Genomic DNA, 24,379 nt, shown 5'->3' on the forward strand with positions numbered 1-24,379 from the left:
AGCCCATGGGGAAATGTCACTTCAGACAGGGGGCCAACAAAGACGGTCATGTAGAGGAAATGTGACACAGATTAACCCTTTCAGCACAACAATAATAGCCTTTACACCACCCCTCCGTGAAGAATTGAGTGTGGTCTGCGAGAGCTTCCTGTGCACCATCACAAGGAGAAACAGACTGGTGTGGACAGCCTCAAATCGTGTGTTTATTATTACATAGGATGCAAGAGGATGCGTTGGACGTCACAACAGTATTGTTTGGGCTGGGTGGGGGAGAGGGACGCTGCTGATCGGCCGGGGTAAACGGGAGAAAGGTCAGGATATGAGAGGTCTCGGCTGGCGGCGCAGGTTTATATTAACTCAGGGTGGTCCGAGATGACGGCAACGCACAAAAATGTCAATGAAGATATTCGGGGACGTAAGAGAGAACACAAACACACACACAGAGGATCCTAGAAGAGGCCCGGGCTGTGAGAACCGGCCTGGACAATGTTCCATTGAAGGGAGGAAGACAATAAAGCCTACAGACGTGAAGCTCCTCGTGGCCTTTTTCCGGGCAGCACAACAGGCTGTCTGGGGGAAAAAAACCCGGCAAACAGAATAGAAAAAACAGAACAGTTAAACCAATCCTACAGTTTAACACCCTGACATTTTGGTGAAATAGCTGAATTCCCTCCTGTGAAAATCCCTACACAGGCGTGATGTGGTGGGGCCGAGCTGGGAGTCTTCCCGGCATTTTTGTGGGCTAAACATGCAGCTTGGCTCGCACTAGAAAGGCATACCAGACGCGTGAAGCACTCAGCTCTTTCCTGTCTGAGAGCTTGAGAGATGGTTCCTCGCAGAAACAACAGCTCAGGCGGCTTCCACATGAATTACGCTGATATCCCTTTCACTCTGAACAGGCTCGAAACATGAAAACCTACCAGTTCTGTTTTACATTAGATCCAAAAAAAAAATTAGGGACGCAACCCAAACAGACGATTCATGATGTCGAGTCGCGTGTGGAGCTGCTGGTGCATGTTCATGCATCATGTGAACATTGCGGTGTCAGTTCAGCTGACTGAAAGAGAGATGTCACTTCCTTCTGAGTTTCCCCCAGGTGTTTCCTCTGGTCTGAAGTCAGCAGAACGCCCCTGACGTCACTCTACGGCTCTCTTCCACTGACCCGCGACCCTTTTCCCATCAGTCCAGGGACCTGAATGTTGATGTGACTCCTGTGTCAACCAGCAGGGAGCTAACCCGACCTCAACACTATCCGCAAGGAAGCACAACAGTTCAGGGAGGATACTGGGAAAACAGGAATCCAAAAGTTTTTGGTTGCTTAACCCGAGATGGGAGCTTTAAATGTGGAAAAGAAGACAGAAACAGTCATGCTTGTTTGCACTTGATGTGCAAAACACAATGGCAGCGCGCGGACAAATGAAGCATGGAATAGCTGCTTTCCCTCTATTCACAATGCTGAAACATGGCCCTGAAAATGACTCTCTGGAGAATTACAGACCGCCAGACTGGAGAGTGAGAAAAAGAAAAGAGCAGGATTCGACAAAATTTGTGAGAAAAAATGAAGTGGAGTCACGGCTCATTGGTCCGTTCGCCCCGAAACCGCACTCTCCACGGAGAACCACGACAAACAAACATCAACAACAATGAGAAAATACAGAGGAATGAGAAATTGAGGCTAATCGTTATGTTTAGTAAATGGAAGAGCAAAGAATATGATCCACATCTGGGCTGCAAGTAACCATTATCTTCATGGTCAATTAGAATCAGTGGGTTAACAGTTCTGTCTCAAAGGAAATTGCGCCCAAGGTGACTTTTATCAAATGTTTTGTTTTGTTTCAACCAACAGTCCAAAACCAAAAGAGATTGCTTGAAAGGTTACTTGAGCAATTAATCAATTGGCAGAACATTTGGCGTCTGATATTCTGTAGAGTGACTAAGTGATTATTCGATTAATCGTTTCAGCTCCATTTCAAATTCTCGCTTAGGGATTCCAAAAAAAAAGTCAAGGAAATCTGCATTAAACTCAGAGAAAAGTAGCACTCACAAGTTAAAGTCCCGCGATCCAGGACTCTTACAAGGATGGCGGTATATCCAATGTCAGTAAATAATAGGAAAAGCATAGGAAATGTGCATTACAGATCTGGCCTGATATGAAAAAAACATCTGTACACTCTCCTTTGTACTAAATGTATCATTCTAAATTACTAAAACTAAATTCTCCCCTGAACTGAGAAGAGCTAATGTAGCGTGATTATCTCGTGGTGCAGATTGACCCAAATGTAAAGAAATATAGGCTTAAAAAACAGAGCTCAATGTGTGGCTCACTGTCTCCATGGCAACACTATAGCTCCTGCTTGCATCTCCCAAAGCATGATGGGAACTTTAACATGATTAGAGCTGAGTCTATAGGGCTATAGTTAATGACATGTTTTTTCACTCATACAGCATTTTTTAAATTGGCGTGATAAAGAAATATCTGAGTGAATAATCTTCTTGTGTGAAGCGGTGGGCCATTTTATTCACGCTGGAAGTTGTTTCAGGGATTCCTGTTGTGACTCAGGGCCGAGTGTCTGACAGCGAGAGTCCGCACACATCGTCACCTCATGGATTTGCCCTTTTACGCCGAACCTGCTTTTAATCTCTGAGCGGACTGACGCATTTCCTGGCCTGTCCCTAGACCCGGTTGCCCAGGCGTGACCAGAAGTCTGCCTCCGCACACAAGAGGAAGGCAGGGAGGACGGAAAAGGGGAAGAGAAGGGACGAGAGAGAGTATAGAGGCAGGGAGGGGAGAGAGCGATGGAACAAATCAAAAACAGATGCTTGTACACGTGTGATTCAGCATTTCAAAACGGAGCAGGAACACAGGAGTGCTCGTGGAGCCCAATGATTCCTCCCTTTATCTCCCTCAGTATTTGTGTTGGAAATACAGACACTTTTATATTCCCCAGGTGACGACAAACACGCAGCTGCATCGCTGAAATCCCCACTTTTTATCCTACTTCCCTACCCATGGGGTGATAAACATGTAGCGCGGGCTGATGTTGATACACCTGGAGGCTGCTTAGCCAGTTTCCCCCCCTCGAGATCAAGGCTTTCCAAACAACCGGGTCATCGGGGGGGACGTTTCAGAGACAGTGAAATCTGTTAGTCATAACTCTCCCCTTTTTTTCTGTTGATTGTGTTATCTTATTTATCAAAAGTGCAGTGGTAAGACAGAGTACAGATCACCGAGTCTGCTGACGAATGACGCACACAGCTGTGACCAAAGAGCCCAGCCCAGCCGCTGTCTCACTGAGAGGACACTTCACCTCACATGCTGCCTTTAACCGGAGGGCAAATCTCCGTCTTACAAACACAGCTGAGAGACGAACCACGAGTTGCAGCGCCGTTTATGTGCCGAGGAAATTGGGTATTTTCCAATTAGTGTTCTATCTTGAATGAAAAACAAGGTCAGTGAAATACAGTCCAGGCTAAACACGCTGCACACCCCTGATGAGAAAACCTGATAGAGATTGAATTTTAAAAGCCTGAAAGTCTGTGTAATGTTTCTAGGTCATGCACTTGTGAATGCGTTTTATACCATCCAGGCTTTTTTTGGGGGGGGGGGGGGGGGGGTATGTGCACTTATTTGCTTTCTGGCAAAAAAATAGATGAGAAGATTGATACTGCTCTTGTTTCTGTGTGTTAAATGATTGGGCAGCCTGTGTTGATTGCACCACAAACAGCCAATTTCTTAAAGATGCGATGTTGTACAGACTGTTTGTGTTGAGCTCAGCCTCTGAGAGAAGTCAAAACTCCACAGGTTCTCTCTGTTAATTTCTCGAGCAGATTCATAAAACTTGAATCTTTGCAGCTTACAGTTGAGCTTAGCATGAAGACTGGAAACCGAGTGAGACAGCGAGCTTGGCTCCATCCAAAGGCAACAAAAATCCAAGAAAAAGAAAATATCCATACACTTTAGTATAGACCCAATCACGATGTTGGTTTACATTCATTTACAGGTTCCGCGCTGAACAAACGTGGGTCGAGGAACAACTGGATAAACTCTCATCTCATTCATCTAAAACGCATGTTTGATGCTTTCACATCTCATTAATAATAACACTTTCCCCATGTTTAATTGTTGAGCTTTAGAGGTGGTGGTAGGTAGATTTTGGATACAGCCTGGCTGGCTGTTTCCCTCTGTTTCCACTCTTTGTGCTAAGCTAAGCTAACCAGCTGTAGCTTCATTTTTAACTGACTGACGTAAGCATGGATCAATGCTCTCATCCAAATCTTCACCAGAGAGCTAATGAGCGTATTTCCCCCAAAACGTCAAACTAATCGTGATCTGAGAGGAAAAGAACAACTGCACTGCTGTCCTGCTGTATTACGCAAGCCTTTCACTGCATTACATCTGACAGCTCCACTTTACAGTATGGATAATCCACCAGGAACATTACTCAGACTATTTATATTAACTCAGAATTACAGCCCATTTCACATAACTGCCAGCCCTCCGTGAAGTCACGTTGCAGCTGAGGCTTAACTCCCTCTGATCGGGGTCAGAAAGGGTTAAAGTTGCACACATGATACTACACTAAATATAAGATACAACCTGTTGTTAGCTATGCTCTGATACACACGGCCAACATTTCTCCCATGTTTCTGTCTTTACAAAAACACATGATCAGGACTGTCTCCGGGGCAAACTGGGAGCTCTTCATCTCACATATGAAAGGGGAAAGTGGATTTTCTCCTCCAAATGGTACGAGATATCGAATATCTACCACCAAACTCAATTCAAATCAGATGTTCGGTCTCTATTACCATAATCCAATCTGCTAGGGAAAACAAATGCCCAGTTGTGAGCGATTTTGTTCACCCACACTATGAAGTAAGACCAAAAGGCTCGGATTATCAGCGTTAAAAATCAGCTCGGCGTGTTCCAGTGTGTGTGTGATACTGCACTCGCTGGCCCGGCTCTTGTTTTCTAACTCCCCTGCCTCGCATTAGTCATCGCTGGTCTCATTCTCCATGGTTTGTGTGATAGGAATACTAATGCCAATTTACTACAACTCATCAGTCATTTAGGGCTAGCAATGTTGCCATAGTGCTGATTCAATGTCTGCGGCAGAGCATGGCCAACCTGTGGCAACACCAGATGGCAGATTTGAAAGAGAGACGACAGGAATTAGATTTCATCGCACTTAATAAACTGTTCACACTCTCGCCGGTTGCAACGCTGATTGATCGAGGTCTTTGTCACCCCTCAGGATGTCCGACAGAAGCGAGATTAGCAGCGTTCAGCATGCGGCACCCTGCTTTTCTTTGGCTCTTTGTGCAAGCAGTGTGTGAAACGTCTTGCTATTCATTAAAAAGAAATGAGAGGACAGCCAGGGCTCATGTGGTGATCCCCCCCTTCCTTTGATACAAAAGACTCAGGGATGACATCATCTCTGCATCCCAAAAGCATTTCACCAGGGATTCATCTGCATTACACAAATCATCAATTAACTTCCTGTATAAAGAACATATAATACCTTACACAGCGCTTTATAAAATCATTCAAATGTCCGACTTTGAAAAGGGAAGCAGCAACGACTACAAACTTGCACATAATGAAGTGACACTTAATTTGACATAAAAAATGTCCAACTATTGAACTCGACAAAAGTATCCATGGCATGTGAATTATCTTCTGCTAACAATCCAACAATGCAATGCCACTATTTATAGATGCAGAAACAACAGTTGTGTAACTCTACACCTGGCAGAGATGATGCAAAGTGTCTGAAATTCCAGTTTGTGACCAACTATACAGTAAACTAATTAGTGTCTGTTTATTTATCGATCATATATTATTAATGAGTTCACAAGGGAGGCATTTTGTTTCACAACCATAGTTTTGTTGGTAAATTGTTGGCCTTTACCAGGGAGTGGATGATTAAGCAGCAATATAATATACCGGAAAGCCCCTCCTCCATCGGATTAGAGGGGAGGGCGCGGAGCGACAACCTCCGGGTCTGAAAAATGAAGCAAACAAGAAAGTGCCAAAAACTGCAGTTCATTGAGTGGCCACTTGACGCTGGTTCCAAAAGAGAGTCAGTCCCCATAGACGCCCACGTTAAAACCATGTTTACAGCCGAAATATACATGTTTACAGCCTGGTACAAAAACTCAACCTTTTTGCCCATTTTTAGATAATCCAGGAGTAGGCAGCATCAGACACTGCCAAGATGGCGACTGCGACAGCCACATACACCGGTAGCCACACACTTTGAGCTTAATATTGGCTCTTCAGAAATCTATGGATGACACAAGAAGACTACGTCCATGTTTTATACAGTCTTTGTCTAACATTTACACTCACTTCGAGCCGTGATTGGCCAGGGTTTGAAGTTGAGAAACTGGCAACTGGGTGTACTGTATATCCCTTCAGACGCTCTCATATTCTTTGTGCAGCTGCCCTTCAGTGCATGCTTTGGAGCCTGGTGAGCTCAGAGGTTCCAACTGGCAAAAGCCCTTCATCTGGTCTCGTTTTAAAAAGATGAAAGCCTTTTCCAGCTAATGGCGCTGCGCCTTCTCAGCAGGAGGGCAACAACGCTGTGATTAAGAAATCATATTGCTCTGTGTATCATTAGATCTGTTTGCGGTCCTTCACATTGAGTCGTGATGACACCCAATTCAACGTTAATCCTTTCAGGTACAACACCTTGCCATCCAAAGGGATTGAGCAGGCGAATGTGGGCCAATCCCTGATTAAAAGACACGCGGCCACCAAACTGCACACTGCTGCTTTAATCCCTGTCACTTTCATTACCTGGAGTTGTTAGCTCCAGGGCACAGAGCTCACTGACGTCCTTAACAAGATGGGGGAAATGCCCGCGGGCCAGCGCCGCTGAGCTATTCTCGCTCATTAAATCAAGAATGCGGATGAAAATTAAAATAGCAGAATAAACTCACATGTGTGGGGGAGAAGGGTAGTAATGCATATAATGTGGAAATCACAAGCAGAGGTTGTTAAATTGAAGCCAAACAGGACACAGGATTTATGGGTAAGAACTTGAATATGCAACAGAACACTTGACTATAAACAATATCAGCTGCGCGAGGAGATGGATGTGACGGAGACCAGATGGATATTCGCAAAGTGGGTTTTTTCCAATCACAATAATGATTGGCCAAAGTCACAGTCTTGTTGGGAGGAGCACTCTCGGCTGAACAGAAGGGCCACTGACACAGATTCAAGATGGAAGGAGGTCAGTCTGAAGTAGAGCAGAATCAACAAGAGAAATCCCTTCCAGCTCCATGCAGCTGGAGATGCTGATCTTCCAGAAACGTCCTCTCCAACCTCACAGAAGTCACACTCATGAACCCAGATGAACTTGATGCTTGGAACCCTACACGAGCATTAAAAAAGGGGCTCATTTTAGATGTTCTTGGTACCATTATGATTTTAACATGCATAGTAGGTTTTTTTTATACACGTGCAGAAAGGAACTCCAATATAAAAAAACAGGTTCCTCTTCTCAGTAAACCTGTATTAAATATGAAGTCATGAAGCTAATGTAATCCCGCTATAAATTCCTTCCCTGCAGAGAGGGAAACAGATGGGTGTACATCTTGAAACATATAAAAAATAATAATCCAGAGGCAGAATGAGTCAGGTACTTTCCAGTTCACTCAACGATGCACAGTATGTAAAAAGAAGCTCGACACTACTCTAAAGCAGTTTTATGAAGATAAAATGAGGGGAAAATGCAATCACAGAGCTTTTGCTACTGACTTAGGGTCGAACCAGCAACATAAAAATATCGTAGTATAGTAACTTTATAAAATCCTGTTGTTAAAATTATGGATTTCTTTTTTTAAGATTTTTTTTGCAGTTTTCAAGCCTTTATAAGGGCGCGCTCACACTATCCTCCCGGACCGAGACCCGGACTTTAGGGTACTTGTCCCCCCTCCCTCTCCCCCCGCGCCCCAGCCCCGTTTGTACTCACACTACCAGGGCCTCGGCCAATGCTTCTTGCTGTCCATACGCCTTCAAGCCGTAACACGTCACACGCATTGATCGCGTGTGTGTGGCTTTGTTTACAAATCTTTCCACAGACCTCAGAGTTTTTGTACGTCTTGTCGACTGTTTTTGAATATTTTCATCCGACCAAATCTGCAGTAAACACTCCACCTCCGCACCACACCAACGTGAACCTTTCACCGCCATTGTTGTTGTTGTTAAATGTCCGCGCATGGTCCGTCCTTCTATTTACATGTCCGAACAGGCGGACATAACGCTACTGCCGTAGGGCTCGTGCTTGTGCGCGTACACGTGCGCACGCTCGTGCTCGTACATGTGCAAACGGCTCCGCTAAAGCCCACCTATTTCAAGCGGGCCGTGGAGGGCCAGCTGGCCCCAGTTGAGCGCGGAGCGGGTGCGCTCACACTACTTAAAGGTACTAGACTTTAGCTGAAAAACCGGTTTTGGCCGCGGCCAAAAGGATAGTGTGATCACGCCCTTAGATAGGACAGACAGTAATTGGGGTGAGAGAGAGAGGGGGGAGACATGCAGAAAAGGGCGGCAGGTGGGAGTCGAACCCGCGGCTGCTGCCTCGAGGACCTTCAGCCTCTTTACATGGGGGGACTGCTTATCTGCAGCTATTCTGACAATCAATTAATTGCTCAAGTTATATTTTTCAAGCAAAAATGTCAAAGGTTATCTGGTTCAAGCTGCATTTGTTTGTCTTAAATGATGTAAACTTTTTTTTTTTTTAATGGTTGAAGAAGTATTCTTTGGGATACTTTAGGATACTGTAACATGTAATGGGCCAAACAAAATAAACTGTAAAATAAAATAACTGCTGTTTCATTGATGACGAGAATAATCCAGTTGCAGCCCTTGTGTGTTATCATATGAACGTTCCATGGATTCATCATTAATGTCTAACTGTTTTTAGGGCTGCAGCTTTCTATTCATTTCATAATTGATTTATCGTTTTGTCATTATAATGTCATTAGTCCTAAACCTGAAGAACTCCCGTTCACAATTATTTGAAAAGCAGAAAATGTTCAAAATTTAAAAGCTGGAATTAGGTAACGTTTGGCTATTTTGCTTGAAAAAAAAAAATTATTTGTTAATTATCAAAAAAAAAAAGATGATTACTAATTAATTACTAACAACTACTGAACCAATTATTTCCGTCATACAAATTTAAATTTGAAAAAAAAGTTTTACACCTGTGAAGAGTTTTTTTCATTTTCTACAACCCTTATCTACCATAAACAGATTCTGCACAGGAATGTAGAATATTTAGGCAACGGGACAAGATTTGGGAATCGGAAGTGGTCTGGTTTCAGTTTGTAGGCTGAATAGTATTTACCAATCTCATCTGAGCAGGCTTTGGTTGCATGCAGGTAAACAGTCCATGTGAAGAGTAAAAGACTGGCTGTCATAGAATCACAGAACCAAATGGCTATGATCTAGCAATGGTTTAGCTTTTCATTAGCTTTCTGTAATTATTATTATATTCTCACATGTCAAGTTGCTAATCGCAGTGTACACAATGACACTCAGAACAGGAAGTCTTGGTCCAGATATCCGCTGGCCACACAGGAAAGCCTGAACTATTAGCCGTTGCCCCCAGAGGCAATTCGATTGGTTCTAACTTTTGACTCTGCATGCATGTCTTCAAGTAACCTGACTCTCGCCAGATGACTGTCGTTCCGCCTTGTTTCCGTCTTGACTCCGCCTAACTCCACTCAAGCATCTGGATTGGAAAGGGATTTCACGGTCCGCAAAAAATGGTCAGGCCAATCAGGACTGTCGGCAGGGATTTTATAGATGTGACGTAGCAGCGAAACGACTGTGGCGGCTCGCATCGAGGAAGCAGGCGTCAGCATGGATGCTGCTGTTTCATCTGTGTCGTCCAATCTAGAGAATCTTTCTTCTTTAAAAAAACACCAGAGAACGGCTCTGAAGGATTTTGTTGGTGGAAACCATGTTTGGCGTTTCCCTGCGTCAGTCATCAGCGTCACAGTTTGGTTTCGATGTGAGTGGTTGAAGTAGCACGTCAATAAAGATGACGGACAAGTGGTTTATCCAATCATATGCAGGGATTTTTGATAAGGCCCAGCCTTTCCTACGGAGCGATCCCAGATGGATGAGGGAAGCAAGGAGGAACCAAATTCATCCGGCCAGAGTCAGGTTATGTCTTCAGTCCATGCGGTATCTATTGACTGCACAAATTCATTTCTCATTTTCTTGCTCTGAATTCCTTCATCTCCTGGAATTTTACATACACATTCCCCCCTCACCCTGTCATTTGATTTTGTGTCACAAATCCATCCATCCAGTCACTCTCTCACAGACGCTGAAGAAACACAAGCAGGGAACTCCACAGGTCACTGGCCTTGGATTCCCAGCCTGTCGGGGCTCTCTGCTCTGTAACTCAATGACAAACCCTCCATCAGCATGAAGGCGGCCTCGCCTCCCTTCTCCACCCCACAGCTGTTCACATGGAAAGGGAGGAAGGATCATCTGGGCCGTCTGCCCCGGGCCATTCACACACACACACACACACAGAAAAGAGTGTGTCTCTCAGCGGAAGCAAGAATCTCTCTGGACAATATAGTTCTGTTCTGTTCGGACACATGAACAGCAATAAAAATCCCACCCAACAGCAAAAAAGGGGCGTGATTGTAATATCCTCTCAAACTCAGCAGAAATATTTCATGTTATTCATAGTGGTGCAGGAGCCGTAATCACAAAACATACTAAGGCTAAAAGCAGCTACTGAGTGCCCACATATATATAAATATAAAAGTGTGTATAAAAGTTTTTAGCACTAAAATTAATATCATTATTAAGTCTGAGAGACAATCACAGTCTGGATAACTCCTATAGTATTTTGCTTCAGGTAATATGCCTCGGTTTATCTGTGCATACTCTCATCTGGATATTCAGAAAATAAACAATACCAAAAATAAGTATCGGATTAGATACTAACTTGCAAAAGTTTCGATACTTTTGTGGTCAACAGTGCCACCTCCTCCAGTTGCCGCGTAACGTCACCCAGCAACGCTGCAGACAAAACCAGACAGCAGCTACAGCTTGTGTCTCTGAGAACATGAACGCTGGTTTGTCACGTTAACAACACTGAGCTGACTGAACACAGGTAGCGCTGCTGCTGCTGCTGGAGGACCTTCGCACGGGTATTAGTAGGAAATAAACAAAGCAAAAGTGCCGTTTGGAAGTATTTAGCATACAAGGCTAACGGCCAGGGAAAAGCTGACTATGTAAAGCTGGGGGGGTAGCAGCTTGCGTCTATTAATAAACAGTAATGTTAACGGCGAAGCTAAGCAGCTAACGTCATCAGTCCTGCCCGTCTAACGTTAAGACGCGGTAATTTAACAGGATGACACAAAAATATGTTTGAAAAGTCAACCATCATCAAGACAAAAACAGTGGCAGCTGCCATACCAACTCTACTTAATCAGAAACAGTAATATGGAGCCATGTCAGCAGAAACACAGAAGATGAACAGGACTGTAGCTGAATACATTAGCATGGACCAGATCCCTGTTTACACTGCGGAGAAACCTGACTAACAACAACCTATTCACCAGCTGAATCCAAGGTATAATCTCCTTCATTGATTCATTTTATGTCCACAGAAATCCCTGAGCTCTACAACACAATTAAACAAACTGAATTTGAACATATTTGTCATACATTCACCCCGCAGTTATTTTCTTTTTTTGTTTTTGCACTACGTCAGACTACTAATTGATGGTTAGTGATGTTGTTTGTGTGGTTCGAATCTTTATTTTAAAAAATATGTTTTGACTTTTGAAATTCTTGTATTGTGAAACCCTACTCTCATCTCATTCATCTAAAATGCATGCTTGATGCTTCCATATCTCATAAATAACAACACTTTTACAAACCAGCGGTTGTAATGCTAGATTCCTTTTATCGAAGATGCGACTGAGCTAAGCTAGCTGACATTAGCTCGTTAGCTTGGGGAGCTCTCGTCAATAACTTCTTAATTAATTATGCGGTGCGCAGTGGTAAACAAACATACAAGGGGAAAGTAAACACAAGAAGAGAAGGAAAATAAAGGGAAGCTCCAGAAGCTGTTGTACCTGTGCTAATGGTTAGCTCGCTAGCTAGCTCACCACCTATGTCTCTGTGGTTTGACGGCTGCATTTTTTCATTAATGAAACATGGTGTCATCCGCAGCAACAGCTTTGCGGAAAGGTAAAAGGGAAATTGTCATGAAAGTGTCCTGAGATAACTTTTGTTATGATTTGGCACTATAAATAAAATTGAATTGAAAAATTGAATGGAATTGAATTGAAATCTCTCAGCTAGGAAGCTTTAGCGCCGTTTCGGAGGACTCCTGATGGTGGGTTAAGATACAAACGTATAAAAGTAAAGCCAGCTTGTTGAGAAACAAAAACATCACATTGACATCACAAATAAAGGGTTTAAAAGTGCTCACGCTCTTCCGACCAATTAAAAAGTATATCCAACCCATTAACTACAACAGGAGATACTGGTTGCTACGCCTAAATATTATCCTTCAGCAGTATGTGAGTGCGACCTCAAATTAACATGTCAGTGGGGAGAAAACAACTCAAACGTTGCGTGTTGCCACTGTTGTGCCGGAGCAAACACAAACACCACAAGTTCCTGCGGCCGTGTAATCATCACAAACCACCTTCCCAAAAAACAGATGTGGAGCATCACTGGTTTGCCCTCTCACATCTGTGCGAGTCGGAGTATCCATGGAGACTAAACACATGAATACATACAGTTTGTTCAAGAGACGTTGAACAGGGACCGGTTATTCATCATGTTGTTGGGAAGTGCTGAAACAGCAGATTTAAAAAAGAGAACCTAATTGCTACCATTTTGTTCTGCGTCTTGGTCAGAATACTTGGTGATAAATCGCTAAATGCTTCAAGCTTGAGCTGACAAGTAAAGAAGTCCGCGGCCGCGTGAAAGATCATTGTAAAACCACGCACAAACTGATTTCCTGCATGGTTTTAAATACGTGTGGGAAATACGTGGAGTGTCATGCCAATCCTCAGAGTGAAAAGCCTTGATTTCTTTCCTGTACTCTGGGCCTGCTGCCTCCTTCCAGTCATCCACCTCCAGGGTCGTTACATAACACAAGACAGCGTTGCTTTTAGCTCCACAAAGGACACCGTTTGAATGCTCTGTGAAAAAAAACATAGTTACAGGCTTCAGTGGCTGCACGAACACAAGTTTACTTTGTCTCTTTCAGCGTCTCTTCTAGTCATTTAAACATCCTGGGCAGCAGATAAAAGACTCTTAACGTAAACTGGACGAGAAAGTGGAGCGTAAAAGGAGCATCTCTCGAGCCAGTGGGAAAGATCTGTACAGTCGAGGAGGAGGAGGAGGCCTATTATCACAGCCAGTCCGATAAGAGCTCCCTTTATCGAGCCATTCCTGGAGAGAAGGCGTCTCAGAGCTCTAAATAATGAGGTGGTGACTCCAGCATGCAGCGCGTAGCCTCGTCGCTTAGCATAATGAAACAAGGAGGGAGAGGGTTAGTGCCCCTTCACTCAGCACTTCCTGTGATGTGCCTCTCTCCAGCACAGATGGCTGTCATTAAGGTGCTGCGGCCGGGTCTGGAAGTCTTTGATTTATTTGGGCGCAAAGATTTTATCTCCAGGAGCACACAGACATTATGCCTACTCAAATCTTTCAAAGTATTATTTTAGGTACTCCTAAGGCTCCGTTTTATGATACTTCATACTTCTACTCCACTGCATTTCAGAGACAAATGTTGTTCTTTTTACTCATTTCTTTGACAGCTGTAGTAACTTGGAAGATTACAAATTTACATGAACAATGCAAAAAGATTAAAAATGACACCAGATCAGTGACGCCTTTCAATAAACCAATGTGTGGTTGGGCCTACTTGTCACATAATGCCAAGTTCATACTAGGCTTTCACAGTCATCTTGTGTCAAGAGTTTTGGAGTCTCAAAGTCTTGATGAGTCCTCTGCTACAAGATCTCTGACAAGTAGGAATCCCCCGATGTGCTCGCTCTGATGTCTAATATCGCCGCGGATAAGTTTACAGTTGAAAACTCAAAAATGCCTTGTGCGTCAGTCTCAAACACAGAGGATCGTGACAGCGCAGCGGCTTTTAATCCGGCCAGTTGCCTCGCTTCGCTTCGCCGGTGCCCAAGGAAACAGGGTCCGTCTGCCCCCGCACTTACAGTAAAGTTCCTGTAGTTATAGGCGCCCCCTCCCGTGGTTTGCACCATCATTGGCTCTTGGAGACACCAACAGCTTCAGATATTTCGCCTGCTAGATATCTGGAGTGTGTCTGCTAGACACCAGCACTTCGAAAAGTTCACATATCACGCTCGAGCTCCAAGCAGAGCCAGCGAGCCAGCCAGCCCCGGTCTGCCTCCGATCTGGGGCTTCTTTTTGTTGGGGAGGGGAAAGTCAGAGCCAAAGTCGTATACTGAGACGATTAGAGAGTCCAAAACATGAATACAAATTCCATTACAAAAGCACATAAAGTAAAAAAAACTAGTACCTCATAAGCTACAAATACTGCTAACAAACATATGCATCATGCACGGCATCCTTTCTTTGATTTGTGACATTTTGTCAATTTTGAAAGTATAAAGTAACCCAAAAGCACAATAAAATAATGTACAAATCTTTAGGGATAATCACCTAAAATATGTGGAATATGAAAAATGTAATAGAGGTGCCTTCATTATTAATAGTCTACAGTATATTTGCCATTGTAAATAACTGGAAATATGACTACAAGTATGCTCTGCAGACATGAATGAGATACTGTGACACCAACACTTCTCGGCTTGACATATGTAAATAAAGTTATGTTATTATAAACTAAACATGATCAGTCTTCCAGTACTGGTTCAACATCTGTACAGTAGTTATACTTTAATATGGTGGATGCAGGGGTTTTACTCGGTATGAGGTATCTTTACGTTGTTCTATTGCTATAGTTTGACTTAAGTTAAGGATCTTCCACCTCACTGCTCCATGGGTCTGAAAGATCCCTCCCTGAGAGACTCATATGGGAGCAAGGACCAGGTTTAGATGGGGGGTGCAGAAAATTCCTGGCTTATTTATGTAACCTTTGGTGCACATGCGGTCAGGGGCTTTGGTGCAGGCTGTGTGGGGAAACCTTCAGTTTCCTCTGATCCTGTGATTAGAGACACTGTTTGAACTGGAGCTGATACATCGAATCGATGGATCACCGCAAACATTCATTAGTTCCAGCTTCTCAATACTGAGACAGTTGCTGCTTTTCTTTGTCTGATGTAAATTAAAACTGATGGTTTATTTTTTGTCTGACCAAGACCTTTGAAAGACTTTAACATTGGGAAACGATGGGGCTTTTTTGTGACATCTTATAGACTAGACAATGAACTGACTTATCAATAATGGAAGAAAAACCATGAGTTTCAGCCCCAGGTAGGGTTATTGCAATTATTCTGGATTAGGAATATGTCTTGTTTTATTACAACGGTGTCAAGAGCATCTTGACTGTCAAATGGATGCATATAAATATATAAATAAACAGACAACGTGAGGAGCAACAGATAAGACTCTGATCTCCTAACTGAGCCCATGTGACAGCTCATATGGCTGCTTTGCTCATCCTCATGCCTACTGCATGAAATGACTCACAGATCTGACTGGATTTTCCAAACTGTAGCTCTGATCCAGACACCATTTACCGGATCAATGCATTAAAAAAATGCAACATAATATCAGAGACACATGGCATATATGGCACATGCATTCAATGCCTGCTGGGACAAATCATTTGAGTTATCGCGCACAAGATAGCAGAGAAATCGTCACGTTGTTGCGTTCAACAGTTCAAAACGAGCAAATACGGAGTTGCGTGTTGTTCTTACCTGAACCGGGGTGAATCTTTAATGCATTCTTCAAAATCCACCGTCATCTTGGGCTGGAGAGTCGAAGTTTATACGCGGTTAAAAGACGGGGTTCATTTCCCGGGTGTTGGAGTAAAGCCGATCCTCCCGCCGTGTCCTGTGCTCCTGCAGCGGTTCAGACACTCTCTCAGTCCCGCTCTGATGATACGGAGCTGCCTCCGTCAGGACTGGACCCGTGCCGCCTTCACGTGCTCCCGCTGAGCTCGGATTTTTAAGAAGCCATGTGTGACGTATGACTCGTAGCATTAAAACGTGACACATTCAGCGTATTTTTTAGTGGGAAAAGTAACATTTACTGCAGCCTTGTTGAGGTACTTGTGTTTGGTTTTATATGTATTCCTTTTTCTGTCTTTTTCCACTTTTCAATAGGAGCTAAGGCTTGCTGGATCAGTGGCTTCTTTTAAATCACTTCTTAAAACACCCTTTTATTGACTTGATTTTTTATTTTTATATATATATATATTCAAATATGTAAAAAAGAAAAAAGAAGGTGTCAAACAGAACATGAGAAGCATTTTTTTTTTACTTTTATTGACTTGATTTTTTATTTTTTTATTCTATATTTTTTAATTTCAAACATTTAAAAAAGAAAACAGAAGGTGTCAAACAGAACATGAAAAACATTTTTTAATAACTTTTATAGGCTTGATTTTTGTTTTTTTTATTATTTTATATTTTTTAATTTCAAGCATGTAAAAAAGAAAAAAGAAGGTGTCAAACAGTACATGAAAAACATTTTTTATAACTTTTATAGGCTTGATTTTTTGCGATGTGGTCCTTTGTGTTATTTATATTTTATTTACCTGTTTTTTATGTTATGGTCTTTTACTGTCTTTTTTATCTTGTCGTCTGTTAATTTCCTTTTTCTTGTTGACATTTGTTGTTTTTCCAGCTCGTAAAAGTGTCCTACTGTTTATCTCACCTTGTTGATGAGTACATATGTATGGGTTTCTATGTGCTTTTGTCTTTGCTCTGTCAAAGCACTTTGTAAACGTTTCTTTTAAAGGTGCTATATACTGAAAATGAAGTTATTATTATTATTATTATTATTATTACTAAATTTCAGACTAAAATGGTGGCTCACTTTGGTGAAAGCAGCAGTACCACACTAGAAAAACTCTCTTACAAGTAAAAGTCCTGTATTCAGATTTTATATAAAAGTACAAAAGCATTTTAATTTAATTTTTATTATTATATATATGTAAGTATATCATAATAAGAAAAGTACTCATCATGTAGACTGGCACATTGCAGAATAATATGTACTATATTTATTGGATTAAAATTAGTGATGCATCCATGTGTACATCACTTTAATGTTGAAACTTGAAAAAAAGATGGGTCTAATGGCTACACGGTGGTGTAGTGGTTAGCACTGTCGCCTCACAGCAAGAAGGTCACAGGTTCACATCACGACCTCGGCCTTTCTGTGTGGAGTTTGCATGTTCTCCCCGTGTCTGCGTGGGTTTTCTCCGGGTACTCCGGTTTCCTCCCACAGTCCAAAGACATGCACGTGTTAGGTTAATTGATGAGTCTGAAATTGCCCGTAGGTGTGAATGGTTGTCTGTCTCTGTACGTCTCTATGTGCCCTGTGATAGACTGGCATCCTGTCCAGGGTGGACCCCGCCTCACGCCCGATGTCAGCTGGGATCGGCTCCAGCACCCCCGCGACCCCGACCCCGGGATAAGCGGTTGAAGATGAATGAATGAATAATTGTTATTCCTTCATACACTGCTGGGCTGCGTGTTTTATCTTATCTTATCTTAACCCTAATACCTCCTAATTTATTTGTATTAATAAATCTGAAATATTCAAGTAAAGTACAAGTAACTCAAATTTGTACTTAAGTGTTACTATTCTACCGATATAGTTACTTCTCAAATGATGATTTAAAAAACCCATAATGAGCATATCAAATACAACGCATTGTAATTCAGTTATTCATCAAACCACTAACAGTATATAAAAGGGGTCAAACTAGCTCTACAGCTTTTACAAATAACAATACAGTACACCAAAAAGTAACACTGACGGGAAAGGAAAAATAATTCCACCTATTCATTGTGCTAAATAGACCCAGTCAGAGTGTTATGATTATATTATACGTACTATACTACTTACTTATTATCATGTGAGCAGCATTTTAATGATCGAGAATAGGCCAATACAACTACTTACAAATTTGTATCATATTGTATACATTCATAATGTAATCTTTAAAGTACCTGCAGTAGTAACTACAGGTGTCAAATAAATGTATTGGAGTCAAAATTACGATATCTTCCTCAGAATATGAAGCAGTTTAAAGTTACATAAAACATATGTTTTTGAGTTAACTACAAATATCTTAAGTAGAGTAAGTGAGTAAATGTCACTTCCCATGACTAGAGAATTTCATCATTTAACAGTTGCACAGTGTCATTTTGCACACAACTCGTAATAACTAACATTTCCGACGGCACGTGAAAGCAACGCGTGCTCAGCCCTCTGCATGAGAATGAGTGAAGCGCTGACGTCACGTTCCATCTCGTTTGAATGAATACAACATGTGCAGTAATCTCCAGGAAGCAGCAGGAAGCACACACATGACAGATCCTGACATTCAGTCATTTTGCACCATTTTCTACAGAAATGACAAAAAGAAAACATTTGGTTTGCTGTGCTGGTGATCACATTTCCAACGATTCTTCACTGGGCCTCAGATTCTTTAGCTCCGTATTCATCCCAGAATGTATTATTACACTCTCTGGTGTGTTACCTCGAGCAATGAATAAATAAGCAAACAGCCACGATGGCTTCAGTCAGATTCACACCTCTCATCTTATTCACATTAGATCCACATGTTTTTACTGCTGTGAAATCTATCTCATGTAAAAACCTGACTCAGTGAGACTAATTGTTTCATTCCAAAACGCTTTATTTAACACATCCCAGGGTTGCTATATCTATCTACTTTTCCACGCCGTTGTTAAATGAGGGTACCCTAAGTGCATCCATTTCCCCAGCAAGTCTATTATTAATTCACAGGAAATGGGAAAGCTTGGAGAACGAGCGCTGGCCTGGGATTTCTGTGCAGGTTTTCATAGAGCGCCATTGTTCCTTTAGATCTGGGCGTTTAAAAAAAAAGGCTGTGTCTCAGGCCATGAATGGAGATGATCTCATCCACTGTGAGCAGACGTGTCTGTGACTAAAATACCGCTATCAGTTACTGGAAGAACTGAATCTCAAATGAACCATATAGATTTTATTAGCGGTTTGTTGTGTTGAAATATATATATTTTTTAGCCATTTACGGGATAGTGATGTTGCTTAGTCAGTCAACCACTTTGGTCCAAAACAAAATATCTCAATATTGGATGGATTGCCATTAAACGTCAAAAGACATTCATGGTTCCCAGAGGATGTATCGTACTGACCTGGTGATCCCCTTCACGGGGTTGACGTTTGGAGTTCTCCTGAGAAACGTCTCCACAGCTATTAAGTGGAATGCCATGAAATTTGTTACAGACATTCCTGTCCCTCTCCGGATGAAGTGTAATAACTTTGGTGCTGCTCTGACATCTCATCGAGCACCATCAGCAAGTCATACTTTCGTTTTCTTTTTCTTTTTTTATGACTCAATACCTGCAAAACGATGATAAATTACATGAATTTCCTTCACTACTTTGGGGACGAGTGTATCTATCTTCTGTGTTCAGCTTAACACAAGCTTTGGGCGGCACTGTCGCCTCAGAACAAGAGGGTTCCTGGTTCGAGGCCTGGCTGGGGCCCTCCTGTGTGGAGTTTGCATGTTCTCACCGTGTCTGTGTGGCTTTTCTCCGGCTTCCTCCCACAGTTCAAATATGTGTACTTGTTAGGTTCATTGATGACTCTAAATTGCCCGTAGGTGTGGATGGTTGTCCGTCTCTGTTTGTCTCTATGGGCCCTGCGATAGGCGTCCTGTCCAGGGTGTACCCCGCCTCACGCCCTATGTCAGCTGGGATCTGCTCTAGCCCCCCGCGACCCCGAAAGGGACAAGCGGTTGAAGATGAATAGATGGATGGAACAGGAGCTTTCAAAGTGTTTATGCTCTACAAAGTCAAATGCTCACAGTGTTTTCCTGGGTCAGTATAGTGAACTCACTCACCCCACAGCTTATAGCCTACTGATGTTAAACTCCATGAGACCTACGCCCTCAAATTTGCCGACAAGACCTTGTCTTGACTTTAGACATTGATATCTCAACAGTGGCTGAACAGATTTTTACCATTTGAACTGCATTTGAAACACCCATCTCCCTGTGTTCTTTTTCAATATAAACTTTGAAGATAGCCTTACCAATCTGTTACAGTGAGGACCCTGGGAACATGGGGGCGACCCGACTAATACAGCAATACCTCAGTCTTTTGACTACCCCCACCATCCCCCTTCTCTCCCCCTCTGCCTCATCCCCAGCTTCTTTTACTAATCTGAGATCAAAGCGCCGCTGCTTCTTTACCAATGTGTCGAGTCAGCAGTCGGCTGATCTGAAAGTGCACACTACTGGAGAAACTTCAGAGAAAACTTGGTAGCATGCATATCTATATGGTTCTGGATTTTATTACTGCAGCAGCACATGATCACAGACATTTATGTTCCCCTTTAGCATGAATTGTAATAACTTCGCTGATCCCTTAACTTTTCATCTTTTTCCAAAGTTTGGGCAAAGTTTTTATACATCCAATACTTTGGTTTGTTGTTTAATATTAATGACGTTCCCATCCGCCATCCATCCCTCAGCTGTACTTTCTATTTGTGCTAATTAGCAGTATTAGCATGCTAACACACTAAACTAAGATGGTGAACATGGTACACATTACACCTGCTAAACATCAAAATGTTATTATTGTCATTTTGAGCAAATTAGCATGCTGATATTAGCATTTAGCTCCAAACACACATGTGCCTTAATAGGCACTCAGATAGAGAACAGCCTCGTGTTACAGATTTTGTTGCTTTCAGACAGGCCAGGCTAGATGTTTTTCTTTATGCTAAGCTAAGCTAAGCTAGTCTGCTGCTGACTGTTCATTATGTATTCAACAGACAGATGTGATAGTATGGTATCAATTTACTCGCATAAGTGCATAAGTGTGTTTCCCAAAATGCTTCTGTAAGGTTAAAGACTCTGAGGTTTATGGGTCAGATTCTGACTCACAGTGAAGACAGTGGCTTTTGTTTCCTGTGTGACATCTAACAGGGGCAGGGATGAGGCTCTTCTGCCTTTGTGCAGGAAAAGTGAGTTGAAGGGAGCTGTCCACTCCCATTTTAGCTCCCATCAGAGGCCCTCTAATGGCAGGCGCGAGCACTGCTGCTGCTGCAGTGTGGAATCACTGGGAGAGATGTGTGGGTCTCTGGGAGGGTGACCTACTTTTGCTCCCCCTCTTTGGTCTGCTGGAGAGAGAGCTGCGCGTCACATTGCTGAGCACACAGCATGTAATGGTATCTCTTCTGACTGCAGGTGCGAGGCTCGACAAGCCACTGCCAATGAGGCATGTACAGATGCTGCATGACTGCTCTGTATTATGCATGCAGACGGCTTCTCAGCACTGACTTACTCCAAAATGTATTCCCAAGTCTATTTTAAATTAACTTTAATCTTGCCACAAGACTGCTGCACACACACTAGTGGCAATGTGCGTGTTCAGTGTACTTAGAGGGGATATGGAAGAATGCAAACACACTGGCATTGTCATGATAATGTAGAATTTGTGTGATACTGTTTATGCTTTTATCAGTGTTAAAGAAAGAGATTAAAATTGAAAATTTCATGTAATAGTTTGAAGCTTTGAAGAAGATTGATACAACACATATCTGTGTGTTGAAACAACAGCTTACCATTTTACAGAGGGTACGTGCCGGACTACTTCTTAGCCAGGACTAATTGCAGAGGAACCAGTGGAGACTCCAGGAAGTTACTGGTCCCAGCCAAGAAAAAGTCCCACACACAACCCTCAAAACTCATTTGCATGCCTCAGGTTCTGTAGGGATTAGACTTGGAACACATAATATATTGATTAAAGTTACCTTACAAAAGTGCCAGGTGAGCTGTTTCCCTCGTTTCCAGTTGGTCTGCACTCTTTAAATGTCATTCTAGTTAAGAATAGTATCATTCTGTTCATCTCTGAGAAAGAAAGGGAACATAATTATTTCCCAAACTACTCATTTAATTCCCATTGATTTTTGTGTGTATTGTGTAGACTTGACTTTGTAAGTTTTGAGGGAGTTTCATGATGGCAGTAAACAGTGGTTATCAGTGTGTCACAAGATGATTGACTGGAAAGGAAAGAAAAATACATTTTCAGACTTTTTTATTATCCCTCTAAAAACACTCACACTTATTTGGCTGAACTGGTCATAAGAAATAAGAAAGAAATATATTTATGCAACCACAAGGGATTACAAGGAGACGGCTTGTGTCCCAAGCAAAAATGTAATAAAGGATAATTCATGTTGTGATAATACTCATTTTAATAAGTTATATTCTCATTCTGCATACTGGGCCACATCCAAAAGCCCTTGACACGTAACCTTTCTGAGTTTAAAAGCACCCCTATTACCAGAAGCTGTTTGCAGTCATGCTAACATCACTGCTGACTTATTTAGCAGCCCCGCCACTGCACATTAAACCGTGTAGCTACCGTCTCAGCCAAAGTGCCTCTCTCTGCCTCTGCAGCTCTGAGCATCGCTCCTGGGGGTGTTAGGCCTACCAGCATCAGTACTGCTGCATCAGCAAAATAACTTGGTGGTGGAGGTGGATGAGTTCCATGCTTTTGATTCAGCTACATGCTTTCATGGTAAATAAATGGCGTTACATCAATGCAGAGCCCATGAAACCCCCTCAAAACTTACAAAGTCTACACAATACACATAAAAATCAAAGGGAATTGAACGAGTAGTTCAACGTATTTGGGAAATATCCAAATTCCCTTTCTTGCTCAGAGAGGAACAGAATGATACTATTCTTAACTAGAATGACATTCAAAGAGTGCAGACCTCCACCAAGACCAATGGTGTGGTCACATGCTCCTTGGCCCATGCTGCACCCATCCACCGAGCTTCATGACAATTGGGCCAGTAGTTTTTCCGTAATCCTGCTGACAAACAGACAAACCGAGCCAAACACATGACCTAAAAGGTAAAAATATGAACTACAGCGGTGGTTAGCGTAGCTTAGCATAAAGAATGGAAACAGGGGGGAAATAGCAAGCCCTAAACAGATAAATTAAAGAAGTTAACAGACTGAAAGTTTTTCATTTTGGATGGAGCCAGGTTAGTTGTTTCCTCCTGCTTCCGGCTAAGCTAAGCTAATAGCATCCTGGCTCTTGCTTCATATCTCATGTACAAAAATAAGACAGCTTTGAACTGCTGCTTTAAAGTCTTAGTTGAAGAAATAGGTGAGGATAAATACATTTAGGGCCTTTACTTACTTCAGAATCAATGCGCTACAAATTCTGTATTTGTGAACCACTCATTTGCACCTGATGGGATCCCTTAGCATGTCAATCTTTAAGAACATATTGTACTCATAAACAGACTCTCTCTGTAGCAGCGAGTCATTAGAAGTTCTGACCTTGGCTCCATTGTGTGTTAATCGTGTTAGAGTAAGCCTAATTGCTTAAGAAGTCACCGGCTTTACAGCCCAAAGCCCGTAAGTGCCGGCCCAGCTCCTTATCCTCTCTACGGTGTGTTGTTCCTGTCAGTGATTCCTGTGAGGGAAACTGTGACAGGATCCCATAAAGACGAGTACAGGGTGGGTACAGGGTCAACACTGGAACAACTGGAACAGAAACAAAGGAAAGTACTTTTGCAGGAAGTCTGTTTCCCTGTGTCAGCTAGGCGCATCAAATTTTCAGATGCCCAAAGGCGATCTAAATCCTTGCCACCAGGTGTAAGGATGTTAGAGTTCCATGAGCGGAGAAACGGGGTCATGAAGGGCGAAGCAAAGCAGCTGACCTATTCAGAAAAATAAATTATTTGGCTGAAGCTAAGAACAATGTGGCCTGTTCATCCTAATCTAGCAATAACAAAAAAGCCCTGGCAGGCGACATCTGTGGACGTACGAAACAGGCACGTCCGTCGGGCCAGGCTATAATCTGGACGAACCAGCATACAAACAACTCCAACGTTAGTTTATTAGTTGAGAAAAGACACTGAGAAAAGACATTCCAGCGCTAGGTCTAGATGTTCAATGACAAACAGAGTTAAGAAAACAATGTGTAAGAAAAGATGTATAACCACGTTCATTCTGGCGTCCCTGAGGATGTCTTCTGGATGTCCAAAAATGCATCTTAATGGACAACTTTTTCCTCACAGGCCTTTTAGAAATAGTTTGACATTTAGGCAAATTGATATACCTTTGAGTTAGAAGAGAATAATGTTTGTTCATTAAATATGAAG

At 42.5% G+C, this 24,379-nt stretch overlaps 1 protein-coding gene across 2 annotated transcripts in view; it reads right to left on the reverse strand.

Annotated features, from left to right (window-relative positions):
- Nucleotides 1–16,078, reverse strand: part of acap3a (ArfGAP with coiled-coil, ankyrin repeat and PH domains 3a) — a 73,424-nt gene extending 57,346 nt beyond the window's left edge. For both annotated transcript variants that reach the window (XM_083920127.1, XM_083920126.1), the window contains exon 1: nucleotides 15,925–16,078. In XM_083920127.1, coding sequence (XP_083776253.1) covers nucleotides 15,925–15,971 — 47 coding nt within the window. In that variant the 5' untranslated portion in view covers nucleotides 15,972–16,078. The remainder of the gene's footprint in view (nucleotides 1–15,924) is intronic.
- Nucleotides 16,079–24,379: the final 8,301 nt, after the last annotated feature.

This window comes from Echiichthys vipera, assembly GCF_963691815.1.
Source record: "Echiichthys vipera genome assembly, chromosome: 9".
Lineage (NCBI taxonomy): Eukaryota > Metazoa > Chordata > Actinopteri > Perciformes > Trachinidae > Echiichthys > Echiichthys vipera.